The 19,867-nt window shown below is 45.2% G+C and overlaps 1 protein-coding gene across 2 annotated transcripts in view; it reads left to right on the top strand.

Moving 5' to 3' along the window:
- The window catches only part of LOC141106512 (uncharacterized), a 58,255-nt gene that overhangs the window by 24,033 nt on the left and 14,355 nt on the right, over positions 1-19,867 (top strand). Inside the window, exon 8 of one of the 2 annotated variants that reach the window (XM_073597333.1) lies at positions 5,858-5,862. In XM_073597333.1, the coding sequence (XP_073453434.1) occupies positions 5,858-5,862 (5 nt within the window). Of the gene's footprint in view, positions 1-5,857; positions 5,863-10,053; positions 10,193-19,867 lie in introns of those variants that run through there. The other variant, XM_073597332.1, reaches the window with a different exon arrangement.

Below are 19,867 nucleotides of genomic sequence, written 5' to 3'. Positions count from 1 at the left end.
ACCTCTACTAACCTCAATGTGATGAACCTCGGCCTCTCTGGCTAGGTTCCTTCTCATTAACAAGATTCCTATCTATATATCTTCTGCAGCTGATGATTGTCAATGTGTTTTACAATCTATACAGACAACCTTTATAGCTCTACTGGCCCCTACCCAGCTTTTTTTTTCAGTTTGAGCTTCTGTCAACTTTGTCTACCTTTTTATATTGAAAGCTCTAGATCAGAGGTGTCAAACTCAATTTCATTGCAGGCCGCATCAACATTATGGCTGAGCTCAAAGGGCTGGTGGTATCTGTAAGGCTATATAAATGTATCTACTCTATATCATATTAAATAATTGTCTCTGCATTTGCTTATTACTGGTTTTAGTAATTTCTTAAGCTGTGAATGGCAGGTTCAGAGTGGCACAGAGCCCACTCACACTCCTGAAGCAGATGATGCAAGTCTAAAAAGGACAGTCACACATCACTGGTGTCATCCAGAAGTAACTGTATTGGAGACTGCTCAGACAGAACATGGTTCTGCCATGGTGTTCTCTCTGAGCAGTCTCCAATAAAGGTTCTTGTGGTGGGGAGGTTGGCGGAGCTGGGATTTAGAAAGTGCAGGGTCTGGAGGAGAACCAAAGGAGGGTTGAAGTCAACTGCTGGAGTCTGCTGAATGCTGAGATCAGGGGTGGCAGAGACGAGGGGGTGCCGCAGTTGCAGAAAGAGGCACAGAATCTGATGGAGGAGTTCTGTCCTCTCAAACTGATGACTGTTGAGACAAGGGAGGTGCCACAGCTGCAGGAGACGTGTGAGGGCCACATAAAATGACCTGGCAGACAGGATTCAGCTGTTCCTGTACTTTTCTCAGGAACCATTTACTCTACTCTGAGGTTTTTCATGATTATCATTTTAGGTGGAACTAGCCCATTGGTTATGTAAACCAGAGCGACACTGGTGTCTTAGAAGGTGAGATTATCCAAGAATTTTTTTTTTTTAACCGCTTCAGCCCCAAAAGATTTTACCCTCTTCCTGACCAGAGCACTTTTTGCGATTCGGCACTGCGTCATTTTAACTGCCAATTGCGCGGTCGTGCGACGTTGTACCCAAACAAAATTGACGTCCTTTTTTTCCCCACAAATAGAGCTTTCTTTTGGTGGTATTTGATCACCTCTGCGGTTTTTATTTTTTGCGCTATAAACAAAAAAAAGAGCAACAATTTTGAAAAAAAAAAATTTTTTTACTTTTTGCTTTAATAAATATCCCCCAAAAATATATAAAAATAACTATTTTTTTCCTCAGTTTAGACCGATATGTATTCTTCTACATATTTTTGGTAAAAAAAAAAAAATCGCAATAAGCGTATATTGATTGGTTTGCACAAAATTTATAGCGTCTACAAAATAGGGGATAGTTTTATGGCATTTTTTTTATTATTTTTTTTTTTTTACTAGTAATGGCGGCGATCTGCAGTTTTCATCAGGACTGCGACATTATGGCGGACAATTTTGACACATTTTTTGGGACCATTGGCATTTATACAGCAATCAGTGCTATAAAAATGCATTGATTACTGTAAAAATGTCACTGGGAGTGATCAAGGGGTTAATTGTGTTCCCTGGGAGGTGATTCTAACTGAAGGGGGGAGGGGACTGTGTAGGGGAGATGACAGATCGCTGTTCATACTCTGTATGAACAGACAATCTGTCTCTTCTCCCCTCAGAGAACCGGAAACTGTGTGTTTACACACACACAGATCCCGGTTCTCGGTGTGCCCCAAGCGATCGCTGGAGCCCGGAGGTGACCGCCGGGCACTTGCATTGGCTCCATGGGCGAGCAGGGGGCGCCCGGGCACCCCTAGTGGCCACAGGGCGAATCGACGTTACATAACGTTGTTTCACCCAGCCGTGCCATTCTGCCGCAGTACAACTGCGGTGGCTGGTCGGCAAGTGGTTAAGAGATTAACGCCATAAGGACTCTCAATGGTATTCCCTGTAGGATTAAAGTGCATGAAAAGGCAAAACTTTGTTTTTTAGATTTGAAATGCAGTAGGAAGGGGTTAGACCCTGTGCAAAGTTTTTATTGCTTTCTGTGACTCAATGTTTCTTCTGGTGTCACGGGGACAGAAATAGATTGGAAAACCAAGGTTTTAGAATTGTCACCAGAAAAGGATCTAATTGGGACTGGTGACAACAGTCTAAGCAGAGATTTTCCTCACTTTGGGTGATTTTCTTGAACATCTTGCTGCATTTCAGGGACAAGAAGGGATGAGCTATAGACACACACACTTTAATTGGATTCATAAATGTATTGCTGCCCCTCATATACAGAACCATAAAGAGGAGGAATGAGGAGCAATCATTACAAGTTAAACCAAACAATATTTTCCTGTTTGCGTCAGACGCCATGTCCGCTGCAACATTCAGATGGTTGGGTCAGAATTTGGTTTAAACAACATAAAAACATGGATCCATCCTGCCTTGTATCAATGGTTCAGGCTTGTGGTGGAGGTGTAATGGTGTGGGGGATATTTTCTTGGCACACTGATGGGCCCCTGAGTACCAATTGAGCATCGTTTAAACACCATAACCTACCTGAGTATTGTTGCTGACCATGTCCATCCCTTTATGACTACAGTGTCCCCATCTTCTGATGGCTCCTTCCAGCAGGATAATGCTCCATGTCATAAACCTCCAATCATCTCACCACTGGATTCATGAACATGACAATGAGATCACTGTACTCCAATGGTCTCCACAGTCACCAGATCTCCATCCAATAGAGCACCTTTGTGATGTTGTGGAATGTTGCGTGATGCTATCATGTCAATATGGACCAAAATCTCTGAGGAATGTTTCAAACACGTTGTTGAATCTATGCCACAAAGAATTAAGGCAGTTCTGAAGGCAAAAGGGGGTCCAATTCGGTACTAACAAAGTGTACCTAATAAAATGGCCAGTGAGTGTATCCCGAATAGGTCCAACTTAGGGTAATCAGCCAACACCCCCCATGCTGGGCTCCATATTTGGTTAGATGATAAGATCTTAGAAGGAGCGCCTCATTTGCAGGTACCAGGAAATCAGTGATGGGTGTTCAAGTGTAATATTAGATCTGGGGTCTCCATACTTTTAAAACAAAGGGCCAGTTTACTGCCCTTCAAACATTAGGGGGGCCAGACTGTGGCCAGTGGAAGTAAATAATGTCATAGGCTTGGCGGTCAGTGGGACTACAAAAAAAAAATACAGTATTGGTGCCAGTAAGAGGAATGATGCCTCATCATAAGTGTCAGTTGGAGGAATAGTTCCCTGTCTCAGGTGTCAGTGGGAGGGATAGTACCCCATTATCACTAACGGCTGCTATAACCATTAGCGATAATCACTGTATTCTCCCAGTGGGGATGGCTTCCCCCACCCTCCTGCCATGAGAAGACAATGGCCCGGCATGAGGGATTCCCCTATCAACACTGTCTGAATCAACCCCTGGTTGCAGGAAAGAAATTCACTTTGCGTATGGCTGGCCTTAGTCAGGCCATAGATGATGCAATTTTTTTTCATGCAACCTGTGCAATTCCCCCAGTCAGTGTTAATGGGGGAATCTCTCCTGTGGAGCTATTGTGTTCTTTCAGAGATGGAGTGTGCCATTGACAAATATGGCTGCCCCAAATACTGACAGCATACCAAACAGTACACAAAGTTGTTATTTTTTTATTTTATTAAAACACAGATATTGATAAAAATATTAACATCACACTGTTCTCATTTAGACATATAACTTAAATATAATTGATAAGAATATAAATTCCCTTCAACCCTTATCTTGCCTTTTTGACCACCCCCCACACACACCTCTTGGGTTGTACTGATTCCGCTTTTATTTACTTTCCGTCACCAAACTTCGAGCATACCATTACGATTAGTAGACCAAGCATTGGCGTGTTTCCGCACGTCACGTATAGGGCATCCCATTCATTTCGATGGTCTGCCCTAACGCACAAAATATGGAAAAGAAGCTCTTGACTCTTTTCCAAAAATGCGCCACAATAAACCACAAGCATGCCTTTGCAGATGCATGGGGGTGCCATTAACAATTAATGGTACAGCCGCACATCTGCTAAAGGGCAGTGTGAGTCAGCGAGGCATGCATTTTTGCGCACATTCACGACACGCAAAGATCTGAACCTACCTAAGACAGTGTAAAGTAAGGGGGGTTTTTGTGGACTTTGAATGAGGTGAGTACACATGACTAAAAGTATGGGAAGAAAATGATCACGGGCTCCCTAATAGCCAGTTACACACCTCCATCCCTACATTGATATGAACTAAAAAGGGCAAGTTTGTAACTGGCTATTAGGGAGCCCGTGATCATTTTGTTCCCATTTGATCTAGGCGATTTTGTTTTTGAATGGCTCACATTGGACCGTATTAGACTTATTTACCGTATTTATCGGCGTATAACACACACATTCATTTTAAGAGGGAAGTTTCAGGAAAAAAAACTTAAATTTTAAATAAGGAACTTTGAAGCAAAATAAGGGTCGGTGCCCATCTGCAGCCTCACCATTGCCATCAATGCAGCCTGATCAATGCACATTTGCTGCCTCACAAGTGCCATCAATGCAGCCTCATCAGTCCACATCAATGCAGCCTCACCATTGCCATCAATGCAGCAGCCTCGCCATTGCCATCAATGCAGCAGCCTCACCATTGCCATCAATGCAGCCTCGCCATTGCCATTAATGCAGCAGCCTCACCATTGCCATCAATGCAGCAGCCTCACCATTGCCTTCAATGCAGCAGCCTCACCATTGCCATCAGTGCAGCTTGATCAATGCCCATCTGCAGCCTAGAGGGGACACGGAGGGGGGCAGGATGTGCGCCGACAGATTGAATACAGTGAGAATCTCCTATGATAGACAGAATAGTGGCCCTGTGGTGGCCCAGGAGACGGGACTTCTTATTACAGAGGCCGCCAAGTAAACAGTAGTTTGCTATGTACAGGGTGCAAGGCTCAGAAGTTCGCTATGTACAGTGTGCAAAGCTCAGAAGTTGGCTATGTACAGAGTGCAAAGCTCAGAAGTTTGCTATGTACAGGGTACAATGCTTAGAAGTTCGCTATGTACAGGGCGCAAGGCTCAGAAGTTCACTATGTACAGAGTGCAAGGCTCAGAAGTTTGCTATGTACAGGGTGCAAGGCTCAGAAGTTCGCTATGTACAGGGCACAAGGCTCAGAAGTTCGCTATGTACAGGGTGCAAGGCTCAGTAGTTCGCTATGTACAGGGCACAAGGCTCAGAAGTTCGCTATGTACAGGGCGCAAGGCTCAGAAGTTTGCTATGTACAGGGCACAAGGCTCAGAAGTTCGCTATGTACAGGGCGCAAGGCTCAGAAGTTCGCTATGTACAGGGCGCAAGGCTCAGACGTTCGCTATGTACAGAGTGCAAGGCTCAGAAGTTCGCTATGTACAGGGCGCAAGGCTCAGACGTTCGCTATGTACAGAGTGCAAGGCTCAAAAGTTCGCTATGTACAGGGTGCAAGGCTCAGAAGTTCGCTATGTACAGGGTGCAAGGCTCAGAAGTTCACTATGTACAGAGTGCAAGGCTCAGAAGTTCGCTATGTACTGAGTGCAAGGCTCAGAAGTTCACTATGTACAGAGTGCAAGGCTCAGAAGTTCACTATGTACTGAGTGCAAGGCTCAGAAGTTCACTATGTACAGAGTGCAAGGCTCAGAAGTTCGCTATGTACAGAGTGCAAGGCTCAGAAGTTCGCTATGTACAAGGTGCAAGGCTCAGAAGTTCACTATGTACAAGGTGCAAGGCTCAGAAGTTCACTATGTATAAGGTACTGCATGCTTCACAGGACAGAAGAGGAGCTACAACTTACAGAGGGTGTGCAGTATGCACACATCAGCTTTAGAAGGTACTGCTGGGCAGGGAGGACTGTGCACACCGCACAGGAAGAGCTGGAGCACTGTCACCTGTTCTGTGTTAAAGTGAAAGCAATGAACCGCGTGTAAGGGGCTCTCACCGGAGGTGGTCACTGGACAAAAAAAAGCTCTGGTGTCACCCCTCTGACAGGTGTCACCTGGGTGCGGCCGCACCCCCATAGCAACGCCACGGCTCATGGCAGCACCTTTTTGCACACACTGAAAACTATTTGGAATCTACTTTTCTACATCAGTAACAGGTAATTACAAAGTCATTCTTTAACTGTTCATGCTCACAGAGGCTCACTCCTATTTTTGTCATTTATATCTGTTTCATGGTTTTCTTTTTTATATCTGATCTGCTCTTTCCTCCTCACACACTATTTTCCTTTCCACTCACTTGTTCACCTGCACTTTGGTGTTGGGCTCTAGCAACTTCTCACAATATAGAGTATTTACAGTATACCCAATATATATTCTTAGATATGAAGCCCACTCACACCACTATCTGGATCTTTGTCTTCCGTCTTCTTGGGGATGACGTTTATGCGCCCGCTCCCTCTTCTGCGGGTCCCTTTCACAGCTCCCGGTACAGACAATTTGGGCAGCCTCTGACTCCTCGTCCCCATTTTCCAGACTTATTACGATGTAAGTACTTATAGGGATAAGTAACTCTCTCCCTTTCTTTTTGTACATATCCTCCCCATTAAGGGATACAACATTGGACCATAATGGTCTACTCATGTTTTGTTTTATAGATTTGTGTGCACCCGCCCCTGAAGAGTGGTATTATCCACGAAACGCGTTGGGCTAACGTGGATGCCCTTATTCTTATGCAGACGCCTCTACTCATTACATTAATTTAAGTTCACCACCTACCATGTATTTTTAAGTGTTTTTATTGCATCCAGGATTTCGGTTGGCTGGTTGCTACTAATGTTTGTTTCTATATATGGTCTGTAATATGTCATTGACAATTTTAGTCATTGCTGCATGTATCATGTCATTTTGGCATGTTCCTTGTTTCACCAATAAAAACATGTTTTTGATATTGACTCATCTTCTAGCCATGTGTACTCACCTCATTCAAAGTCCCCAAAAAAACCCTTTCTTTACGCAGATTTAGGGATGGAGACATGTGGCCCACATGTCTCATTTAACCACCTCAATACTTGGCACTTATACCCCCTTCCTGCCCAGGCCATTTTTCAGTTTTCAGCGCTGTCACACTTTGAATGACCATTGCACGGTCATGCTACACTGTACCCATGTGAAATCATTTTCTTTACACAAATAGAGATTTCATTTGGTGGTATTTAAGTACTCCTGTTTTTTTTTTTTTTCTTAAAAAAAAAAAAAAAATACAAAAAGGTTTTCTTAGTTTCTGTTAGTTGTATTTTGTAAATTTTTTGTAAATAAGTAATTTGTCTCCTTCACTGATGGGCGCTGATGAGGCGGCACTGATGAGGTGGCACTAATGAGGTGGCACTTATGGGCACTGATTAGGTGGCACTGATGAGGAGGCATGAATATGCCGCACTTATGGGCACTGGGCAAAGATAGGCGGCACTGGTGGGCACAGATAGGCGGCACTGGTGGGCATAGATAGGCGGCAAGGATAGGCCGCACTGATGGGCGGCATTGATGGGCAGCTGTGATGAGCATTGATGGGCAGCACTGACTGGCATCATTAATGGCTACTGATTGCTGGCACTTGTGTGCACTGATTGCTGGCACTTATGGGCACAGATTGGTGTCATTTGTGGGCACTGGTTGGCACTGATTGCTGGCAGTGTTGGGCAATCATTGCTGGCACTCGTGGGCACTTAATTGTAAGCAGGACACTGATTACATACCTAGCTGTCCCCTTTGAGGAGATGCCTCTCGCCTCTCCTCACACTCTGTCAGTGTGAGGCGAGGAGCGCCGATTACCGGCATTACAATGCCCCTCTGTCCCTCTTTACTCCTCATTTGTCCCTCAGTTTGGTCTGATCTGTATAGTTGTATATAAAAAGCAGTTTTCAAAAAGTATTTCCCAGCGCTAAACCTTTCATCCAATTTCATACAGAGGGACATTGTTCCAAATCAGGGACAGTCCCTTGAAATCAGGGACATGAGCTCATGCCCATGAGCTGCAGCCTCACCAGTGCCCGTGAGATGCAGCCTCACCAGTGCCCATGAGATGCAACCTCACCAGTGCCCATGAGATGCAACCTCCCCAGTGCCCATGAGATGCAACCTCACCAGTGCCCATGAAATGCAACCTCACCAGTGCCCATGAGATGCAACCTCACCAGTGCCCATGAGATGCAACCTCACCAGTGCCCATGAGATGCAACCTCACCAGTGCTCATGAGCTGCAGCCTGCCAGTGCCCATGAGATGCAACCTCACCAGTGCCCATGAGATGCAACCCCACCAGTGCCCATGAGATGCAACCTCACCAGTGCTCATGAGCTGCAGCCTTACCAGTGCCCATGAGATGCAGCCTGCCAGTGCCCATGAGATGTAACCCCACCAGTGCCCATGAGATGCAACCTCACCAGTGCTCATGAGCTGCAGCCTTACCAGTGCCCATGAGATGCAACCTCACCAGTGCTCATGAGCTGCAGCCTGCCAGTGCCCATGAGATGCAACCTCACCAGTGCCCATGAGATGCAACCCCACCAGTGCCCATGAGATGCAACCTCACCAGTGCTCATGAGCTGCAGCCTTACCAGTGCCCATGAGATGCAGCCTGCCAGTGCCCATGAGATGTAACCCCACCAGTGCCCATGAGATGCAACCTCACCAGTGCTCATGAGCTGCAGCCTTACCAGTGCCCATGAGCTGCAGCCTCACCAGTGCCCATGAGATGCAACCTCACCAGTGCCCATGAGCTGCAACCTCACCAGTGCCCATGAGATGCAACCTCACCAGTGCCCATGAGCTGCAGCCTACCTGCCAGTGCCTGGTAGTGCGATCTCACCCTGTGTCACAGAGCTGGATCTGAATCGCTGGGCAGCCGCTGTAACAATGTCTTGCCTCCTTTGACACATGGCACAATGATTCCCAGCATTGGATTGGTGTGCTGTCTGCCACAAGAGCCAGTCTAGGAGGTGAGACATTGTTACAGAGCTGCCTGGTGATTCAATCCAGCTCCGTGACACAGGGTGAGATCGCGCTACCAGGCACCGGTGAGGCTGCATCTGACACTTGTAAGGAGAGGAGGGAGGGGAGGACTCTGACAGGGGCGCACCAGGATGACACATGTGCGGCACCCGGTGGGGCGGACCTCGCCCCCTTTTTTCGGCTTTATTATCTACATTTTTTTTCTTTCGGCTGCCGAAAACACCATTTTTAGACAATATGTTTAAGTCCACCACTACTAAAAACACCAAATTTTTGGGCATTCAGACATTTTTCTTCACTGAGCTAAATACAGCCCATTGTTTTTGATGGGCCTGTACACACACGTGTGTAAACTTACGCTGCATATAGATCTGTAACACAAAAATACAAAAATCAGCCTTGTCGGTCAGTAGTTTTACACGCAAAGCTATAATAATTTTATGCACACGTACGCGCACAGTCAGTTCTTGCGCTTTTTCTGCCAGGAATATCTGATGATCATATACCAGTACCGTGTACAAATACTAGCAACCTCATAGCTGATATTTTTTCAAATCACTAGGCATATTTCTAGAAGACGAGGGTTCCAGCTTTCTGGAGAATATCCCCCCCAAGGGTCATTCGCCCTGGCACCAGCAGAGCTGACCATCTAAGGTCCTAATAGAGGACTTGCAGGAAGGTGATGATGTTTGGAGGTGACATGATCCCCTCATCCAGTCCACACACAGTGCTGGGACCCCCTTCTCTCATAATAAAAACACATTATTACCTCCTCATCATCACTAGGCACACATTTGAGGTCAGATGTAAAAAAAAAATACACCTCAGCTACAAAGAAATAATCCTCCGAAATAAAATGTCCTCAAAGCAGGAGGCTCAGACGCCATTTTGTTGTAGACAGCAGACGAGCTAAAGAGTCTACAAGCGGCGAGCGCCGACCTGCGCCCTCTGCTGGCCGTTGTGTGCATTCCACACGTTCTCAGAAAGAGGGCCAGGAAGTGAGCGAAGCAGCCATATTCTTGTAGCTCTGAGGAAGTAACGCAGCCATTTTGTCGTGGTCCACCAGGAAGTTGTAGAATTGACAAAAAAAGGGGACGGGTGTCAGATTGCCCTGCTCTGTCTATTGTGTATTTATTCCTGCAGTTCTGGCTGTGTGTGGCTGGGCTGACCAGGCTGAAACAGGTATGAGGAGGCAATGTTTGTTGTTATTGTCTGTTTGGGGAGGAAATTGCAGCTATAGGAGGGATGTTACCAATGTGAACCAACAGAGGGGGCTGTTAGTGTTGGGCAACCAATCTTGGTTATAATCAAGCCCCAAAACAATGGGTTGCCCTATTACTTTGGCATGAAATGTTGCCTATCCATTTTCACTGCTTGCTATTGGTCAGGAGCCATAGCGGTAGAAGCCAATAAGAAAGGCATGAGAGAGGGCAGATTGGAGTACCGATAGGATGCCTGTCATCAGAGGGTAATAGGGATCACCGGTGCAGATCTCCTTCTGAAAATACCGGTTGCCTGACTTATTCTGATCCTCAGGCTTCAGTACTTCCAGCTGCACACCTGGAACAAGCAAGCCAGTTCGAACAACTTTCCTGATCTGCCTCCAACTTCCGGAAAATCAAAGCCCAACCCTGGACCACTTTTTAGAGTCCTGGAGCCATTTTTAAATTGTTTTGTTTACAGGTAAAAAAAATAAAAATATAGAGAGAGAGATTTAGTGTAGGGTGACCAGACATCCCCAGTTTCTGGGGACACTCCCCGGATTGAGGACACTGTCCCCGGACCAAGTCTGTCCCCAGTTTTGTCCCCAGATTGGACTTGAACAGGGGCACCCCCCCCCTCCTCTGCCGCTCCTACTAGCTTATGGGGGTTTATTTTTTCCATTATCTGTGCCCCTTTCTGGTGATCATGTGCTGGTCGGAGCGGAGGGACTATTTCTTCAGCTCCACTCGCATGTTCTTCTGCCTTGGCTCAAGTCCCGGCCAGCCGCCCGCCTGCTTATCTCCTTGCCTTCCCTGGTGGAGTGATCTTCCTCTGCTCCCCACCCAGTAGTAGACAGGGCCCGAAGAGTAAAGCCCCATACACTGCTGATTTTTGTCTTCAGATTTATCAAAACCATGTAGTGCAAGGGCCTGCCTGATTGCATACAAATTGAAAATTCTAAGGTTTGACCTCATATTATATGGTTTTGGTAAATTTGAAGGAAAAAAAATCAGCAGAAAATCTGATAGTGTGTATGGGGCTTTAGACTTGACAGGCAGTGAGGTGGGCGCCGGAGACGGGCAAAGAGTCGTCGATTGCTGTCATTACTAGTAAAAAAAAAAATATTTTTATGTCCCCGGATTTCATTTTAAAAATCTGGTCTTAATTTAGTGGGGTCACTGAAGGGGGGGGTTGTGCTATCTGGATATTTCAGGGCCTCTGTAACTGTGATAGGTAGTGAGGAGTAAAGTCACAATTTTATGCCTTTAGAAATCCTGAAGGCGGTGCTTTGTTTGTAATCCCACATATGCCTATGGCACGTGTGAGCAATATATCATTTTCTCTCATTTTGTGACAACGTTGTGCACAAAAAAAAAAAGTTTGTAATTTTCCCGAAACTTGTGGCAAAATATCAAATATTCCATGGTAGAGCTGCACAATTAATCGTTAAAAAATCGTGATCGATTCACCTCCCCAGCTGTCAAAAGAAAGCATCCGGGCATTCTGCCAAGTCTTTTAACTTGAAACGTAACTAAGCTTCCTTCTTGGATCAAAGGGATAGAACTTCTGTGTAAATAAATAATCCGGGCAGTCTGCCAAGTTTTCAACAACGTGTAAATGCAGGAAGTTTAACCACTTAAAGTCTAATGCCCCGTACACACGGTCGGATTTTCCGATGGAAAATGTGTGATAGGACCTTGTTGTCGGAAATTCAGACCGTGTGTGGGCTCCATCACACATTTTCCATCGGATTTTCCGACACACAAAGTTTGAGAGCAGGATATAAAATTTTCCGACAACAAAATCCGTTGTCGGAAATTCCGATCGTGTGTACACAAATCCGACGCACAAAGTGCCACACATGCTCAGAAGAAATTAAGAGACGAAAGCTATTGGCTACTGCCCCGTTTATAGTCCCGACGTACGTGTTTTACGTCACCGCGTTCAGAGTGATCGGATTTTCCGAAAACTTTGTGTGACCGTGTGTATGCAAGACAAGTTTGAGCCAACATCCGTCGGAAAAAATCCTAGGATTTTGTTGTCGGAATGTCCGACCAATGTCCGACCGTGTGTACGGGGCATAAGTCTTTTTCTGACACTTCTTTCTTAAGTTAAAATCAATATTTTTTGCTAGAAAATTACTTGGAACCCCCAAACATTATATATATTTTAGCAGAGACCCTAAGGAATAAAATGGCAATTCAAAGCAATTTTTTGGGGAAAAAAATACACTTCTAAGCAAAAAAAACTGTGATTCTCACTTTAGCCAGAATCGTGCAGCACTATTCCATGGACACAACATGCCTTTCAGCAAATAGCTTGGGGTGCCTACTTTCCAAAAAGTGGTCATTTGGGGGGGTTTGAACTGTCCTGGCATTTTATGCACAACATTTAGAAGCTTATGTCACACATCACCCACTCTTCTAACCACTTGAAGACAAAGCCCTTTCTGACACTTTTTGTTTACATGGAAAATTGTATTGTTTTTGCTAGAAAATTACTTTGAACCCCAAACATATTATATATATATATATATATATATATATATATATATATATATATATATATATATATATATATATTTATTTTTTTTAAGCAAAGGCCCTACAAATTAAAATAGTGGGTGTTGCAATTTTTTTTTTTTTTTGGTGAAAAAAACTTTTTTTTTTTTTAATTTTAATGCACTAAAACACACTATATTGCCCAAATGCTTGATGAAATAAAAAAAAGATGATCTTATGCTGAGTACATGGATACCAAACACAACATGCTTTAAAATTGCGCATTAACGTGCAGCGGCAACAAACTACATACATTTTTAAAATCCTTTACAGGTTACCACTTTAGATTTACAGAGGAGGTCTACTGCTAAAATTACTGCCCTCGATCTGACCTTTGCGTTGATACTTCACATGGATGGTGCAATTGCTGTTTACATTTGACACCAGACCGACGCTTGCGTTCGCCTTTGCACGTGACCATGGGGGACAGGGGTGCTTTATTTATTTTGCTTTTTTGTTTTATTTTTAAACTGTTCCTTTCATTTTTTTTTTAATTGTTATCTCAGGTTATGTAAATATCCCCTATGATAGTAATAGGTAGTGACAGGTACTCTTTATTGAAAAAATTGGGGTCTATTAGACCCTAGATCTCTCCTCTGCTGGTCCTTGTTGGGCATATATTGTAATGTTTTTTTTTTTTTTTTGTTTTTTTTTTTCGTGCAGCCTGTGGGCTAAACAAAAAAAAAAAGATTGATCTGTGGGTATGCCCACCATTAGAATACCGCCCTTCATCCACCCACTTCTAATGATGGGCATACATGCACCATTTTTTTTTTTTTTTAACTGTGGTGGTGAAATCACCTCCTACAGCGCTGGAGTCGCTGATTTTCGTATCATGAGAGCAAATGCTGTTGCTGTCAAGATAAATAAATCAGCGCTGCAGCTGAATACCGTATATGAAAAGCAAACAATGGTAACAATAAAACATTAACTCAATAAAACAACTTGATTTTTTACCGCAATCTGTGCCTAAAAAAATATACGCCGAAGCATGGGGGCAATCCGCCCCTAATGTTAGGAGCAAATCGCTCCTCCACCTCTGCCTCCATGCTTCGGCATATATGCTCTTTTTTTTTTTTTTTTTTAACTGTGGTGGTAAAATCGCCTCCTACAGCGTTGGAGTTACAGCTTTACGTATCATGGGAGCAAACACTGTTGCTGTCAGAATAAATAAACCCGTGCTGCAGCTGAACGGCGTACCTGCTAAGCAAATGGTTAACACTGAAAACAGTAATCGATTAATTTCATAATCGATTAGTTGTCGATTAATCAATTAGTTGTTTCAGCCTTAATCTCTTCCCTCGTAAACCATAAAACTATATATATAGCCTGTGGCACTGTCACAGAGCTTATACATCTTGACCCCATATCTGGCACGCTTGCTGGGAAGATACTGTTTGAATGCCAAGCGGCCAGAAAACTTAATCAGGGACTCATCAACGCAGACAACTTGATTGGCAGTAAACAAGGCTGCAAACTGCTGGTTGAAGTGGTTTACGAGGGGCCGAATTTTGTAGAGCCGATCGTATTCAGGGTCACCCGAGGACGACAGAGTTCATTGTCATTGAAATGCATGATCGTATCGTATGCATGCTCGTATCGTGTCCTGTTCATGGAGGCAGAGAACACGGGTCAGTGTTCAATGTTAAATTGGGTCAGTGGACCAATATGACCGCATCTCTTTTTAGTTATGCCCATGAGGAGGGATAGGCCCAGGAAGGTCTTAAATTTGGAGACCGTAATAAGTCTCCAATCTCTGTCAAGGGTCAACTGGGGATTAGCGGCGATGAATTGACCAGCAAACAAATTGCTTTGGTCCACAAAAGATCTATAGAGATCTTCCATGAAAAACAGCGAATAAAAATCAAGTGACGTAAAATCAACTGTTTCCACCTAAATTCCGGGTTGGCCAGTGAATGGGGAAGTTCGGGTGCTGCAGAAGTGGTGGGCTCCCAATTTCGGATTAGCAAATGCAGCAGGAAGGACACTATGGGCTCGACGGGCCTGTCTTTGTCTTCTTGGTGGCAGCGGGACACTACTTGTGCTTGCCACCTCACCAGCTTGAACTGCACTTATGGGACTCGCCACGTCACCATGTGATACTGCAGTGCTGGATGTACGACCAGGGTGTACTAGGCCTCTGGTGCTTGCCAGTTCACCGGAAGGATGAGCGGCATTAGTACTGGCTCTCTGCTCCATACGAAAGCTCTGCGCTTCTTGCACCTCAACAGCTGAACGGGGTTGGGTACGCCTGACCTTGGCAGGGACCACTGCTCTGTCTTCTGAGCTATCTGTCAGGGTGCCGCTGCTGTCTACAGGATCGTATTCTAAGCCTGAATCTGACAGATGAGTGACTTCCTCTTCACTATCTGTCATGCTCAGAAACGTGTGGGCCTCTTCACTAGTATACCTTTTGATTTGACATTTTGGCCTCTACATTAACTGGTACAGTAGTGAGACTCACAGGAAGAAAAGAGCACCTGACTGTCAGCGACTGCTTCCAATGCTACCAAAAAACTGTTAGCGTTCACAGGGATCAGGCCTGACTCTGCGAATGCTGCAGTTATGTGTTTAGTGTTTTGTAAGTGACAGTGGTTGATCGATACTGCACTTGGGTGGGCTGGGCTGGGCAGAGGGGCTAAACGCAGGTGCTAGCAGGTATTTGGGCTGATCCCGCTAACACTGTGTTTTTGGGAACCCTAAACTACTGGGGAAGCTAGTATAGATCTGATCAGATCAGATATTGATCCGTTCAGACACTATACTACTAAGGTATGGTGCGTGTGTGGGTGTTAGCGCTACTGGCCCTAATCTGACGTAACATAAAGTCTCTTCGCCCACCCGTGCAATTCTGCCGCAGTAAAACTGCAGCGGCTGGTCGGGAAGTGGTTAAAACAACAAATGGTAAAAACAAAATGTCTGCTTACATTGCTAAGTGCCTGTGTCCCGGCACTGGATAATAGCACGGCTCCATCCGACCACATACGCACTATCCTCCAGTACCGGGACACAGGCACTTAGCAATGTAGGCAGGCATTTTGTTTTTACCATTTGTTGTTTTAACCACTTGACGACCACCGCACGACGATATACGTCCACAGAGCGGCACGGGCAGGCAAAAGGACATACATATACGTCCTTGCCTTCCCGCGGGTGGGGGGTCCGATCGGACCCCCCCCTGGTGCCAGCGGCGGTCGCCTTTGGTCTGGGAGCGTTCAGTGATGAGGGGGAGGCCATCCGATCGTGCCCCCCCCCCTCGCGATCGCTCCCAGCCAATTAGATTTTTCCCCTGCCTCTGTGTAGTACACAGAGGCAGGGGATGTGATGTCATCTCTCCTCGGCTCGGCAGTTTCCGTTCCAGCGCCAAGGAGAGAAGACTTCACTGTGAGTGCACCAAACACACACACACACACAGTAGAACATGCCAGGCACACATTACACCCCCCTTTCCCCCACGATCACCCCCTAATCACCCCCGTCACACTGACACCAAGCAGTTTTTTTTTTTTTGATTACTGCATGGTGTCAGTTTGTGACAGTTACTGTGTTAGGTCAGTTAGAGTTAGCCCCCTTTAGGTCTAGGGTACCCCCCTAACCCCCCCTAATAAAGTTTTAACCCCTTGATCACCCCGTCGCCAGTGTCGCTAAGTGATCATTTTTCTGATCGCTGTATTAGTGTCACTGGTGACGCTAGTTAGGGACGTAAATATTTAGGTTCGCCGTCAGTGTTTTATAGCGTCAGGGACCCCCATATACTACCTAATAAATGTTTTAACCCCTTGATTGCCCCCTAGTTAACCCTTTCACCACTGATCACCGTATAACCGTTACGGGTGACGCTGGTTAGTTCGTTTATGTTTTATAGTGTCAGGGCACCCGCCGTTTATTACCGAATAAAGGTTTAGCCCCCTGATCGCCCGGCGGTGATATGCGTCGCTCCAGGCAGCGTCAGATTAGCACCAGTACCGCTAACACCCACGCACACAGCATATGCCTCCCTTAGTGGTATAGTATCTGAACGCATCAATATCTGATCCGATCAGATCTATACTAGCGTCCCCAGCAGTTTAGGGTTCCCAAAAACGCAGCGTTAGCGGGATCAGCCCAGATACCTGCTAGCACCTGTGTTTTGCCCCTCCGCCGGCCCAGCCCAGCCCACCCAAGTGCAGTATTGATCGATCACTGTCACTTACAAAACACTAAACACATAAATGCAGCGTTCGCAGAGTCAGGCCTGATCCCTGCGACCGCTAACAGTTTTTTTGGTGAACTGGCAAGCACCAGCCCCAGGCAGCGTCAGGTTAGCGCCAGTACCGCTAACACCCAAGCACGCACGTACACCTCCCTTAGTGGTATAGTATCTGATCGGATCAATATCTGATCCGATCAGATCTATACTAGCGTCCCCTGCAGTTTAGGGTTCCCAAAAACGCAGTGTTAGCGGAATCAGCCCAGATACCTGCTAGCACCTGCGTTTTGCCCCTCCGCCCGGCCCAGCCCAGCCCACCCAAGTGCAGTATCGATCGATCACTGTCACTTACAAAACACTAAACGCATAACTGCAGCGTTCGCAGAGTCAGGCCTGATCCCTGCGATCGCTAACAGTTTTTTGGTAGCGTTTTGGTAAACTGGCAAGCACCAGCGGCCTAGTACACCCCGGTCGTAGTCAAACCAGCACTGCACTAACACTTGGTGACGTGGCGAGTCCCATAAGTGCAGTTCAAGCTGGTGAGGTGGCAAGCACAAGTAGTGTCCCGCTGCCACCAAAAAGAAGACAAACACAGGCCCGTCGTGCCCATCATGCCCTTCCTGCTGCATTCGCCAAGCCAACCCACCACTTCTGCAGCACCTGTAATTCCCCCATTCACATCCCCAACCAAATGCAGTCAGCTGCATGAGAGGCATTTTCTTTATGTCCTCCCGAGTACCCCTACCCAACGAACCCTCCCAAAAAAGATGTGTCTGCAGCAAGCGCGGATATAGGCGTGACACCCGCTATTATTGTCCCTCCTGTCCTGACAATCCTGGTCTTTGCATTGGTGAATGTTTTGAACGCTACCATACACTAGTTGAGTATTAGCGTAGGGTACAGCATTGCACAGACTAGGCACACTTTCACAGGGTCTCCCAAGATGCCATTGCATTTTGAGAGACCCGAACCTGGAACCGGTTACAGTTATAAAAGTTAGTTACAAAAAAAAGTGTAAAAAAAAAAAAAATATATGAAATAAATAAAAATAGTTGTCATTTTATTGTTCTCTCTCGTTCTATTCTCTCTCTATTGTTCTGCTCTTTTTTACTGTATTCTATTCTGCAATGTTTTATTGTTATTATGTTTTATCACGTTTGCTTTTCAGGTATGCAATTTTTTTATACTTTACCGTTTACTGTGTTTTATTGTTAACCATTTTTTTGTCTTCAGGTACGCCATTCACGACTTTGAGTGGTTATACCAGAATGATGCCTGCAGGTTTAGGTATCATCTTGGTATCATTCTTTTCAGCCAGCAGTCGGCTTTCATGTAAAAGCAATCCTAGCGGCTAATTAGCCTCTAGACTGCTTTTACAAGCAGTGGGAGGGAATCCCCCCCCCCCCCCCCCCACCGTCTTCCGTGTTTTTCTCTGGCTCTCCTGTCTCAACAGGGAACCTGAGAATGCAGCTGGTGTTTCAGCCAGCTGACCATAGAGCTGATCAGAGACCAGAGTGGCTCCAAACATCTCTATGGCCTAAGAAACCGGAAGCTACGAGCTTTTCATGACTTAGATTTCGCCGGATGTAAACAGCACCATTGGGAAATTGGGAAAGCATTTTATCACACCGATCTTAGTGTGGTCAAATGCTTTGAGGGCAGAGGAGAGATCTAGGGTCTAATAGACCCCAATTTTTTCAAAAAAGAGTACCTGTCACTACCTATTGCTATCATAGGGGATATTTACATTCCCTGAGATAACAATAAAAATGATTAATAAAAAAAAAAAATGAAAGGAACAGTTTAAAAATAAGATAAAAAAGCAAAAAAATAATAAAGAAAAAAAAAAAAAGCACCCCTGTCCCCCCCTGCTCTCGCGCAAAAGCGAACGCAAGCGTCGGTCTGGTGTCAAATGTAAACAGCAATTGCACCATGCATGTGAGGTATCACCGCGAAGGTCAGATCGAGGGCAGTAATTTTAGCAGTAGACCTCCTCTGTAAATCTAAAGTGGTAACCTGTAAAGGCTTTTAAAGGCTTTTAAAAATGTATTTAGTTTGTCGACACTGCACGTTTGTGCGCAATTTTAAAGCATGTCATGTTTGGTATCAATGTACTCGGCCTCAGATCATCTTTTTTAATTCATCAAACATTTGGGCAATATAGTGTGTTTTAGTGCATTAAAATTTAAAAAAGTGTGTTTTTTCCCCAAAAAATGCGTTTGAAAAATCGCTGCGCAAATACTGTGTGAAAAAAAAATGAAACACCCACCATTTTATTCTGTAGGGCATTTGCTTTAAAAAAAATATATAATGTTTGGGGGTTCAAAGTAATTTTCTTGCAAAAAAAAATAATTTTTTCATGTAAACAAAAAGTGTCAGAAAGGGCTTTGTCTTCAAGTGGTTAGAAGAGTGGGTGATGTGTGACATAAGCTTCTAAATGTTGTGCATAAAATGCCAGGACAGTTCAAAACCCCCCCAAATGACCCCATTTTGGAAAGTAGACACCCCAAGCTATTTGCTGAGTCATGTCGAGTCCATGGAATATTTTATATTGTTACACAAGTTGCGGGAAAGAGACAATTTTTTTTTTTTTTTTTTGCACAAAGTTGTCACTAAATGATATATTGCTCAAACATGCCATGGGAATATGTGAAATTACACCCCAAAATACATTCTGTTGCTTCTCCTGAGTACGGGGATACCACATGTGTGAGACTTTTTGGGAGCCTAGCCGCGCACGGGACCCTGAAAACCAAGCCCCGCCTTCAGGCTTTCTAAGGGCGTAAATTTTTGATTTCACTCTTCACTGCCTATCACAGTTTCGGAGGCCATGGAATGCCCAGGTGGCACAAACCCCCCCCCCCCCCCCAAATGACCCCATTTTGGAAAGTAGACACCCCAAGC

This window comes from Aquarana catesbeiana, linkage group LG08 (genome assembly GCF_042186555.1).
Source record: "Aquarana catesbeiana isolate 2022-GZ linkage group LG08, ASM4218655v1, whole genome shotgun sequence".
Taxonomy (NCBI): domain Eukaryota; kingdom Metazoa; phylum Chordata; class Amphibia; order Anura; family Ranidae; genus Aquarana; species Aquarana catesbeiana.
Note: the sequence above shows the minus strand (reverse complement) of the source record. Positions and strands in the feature narration are given on the sequence as shown.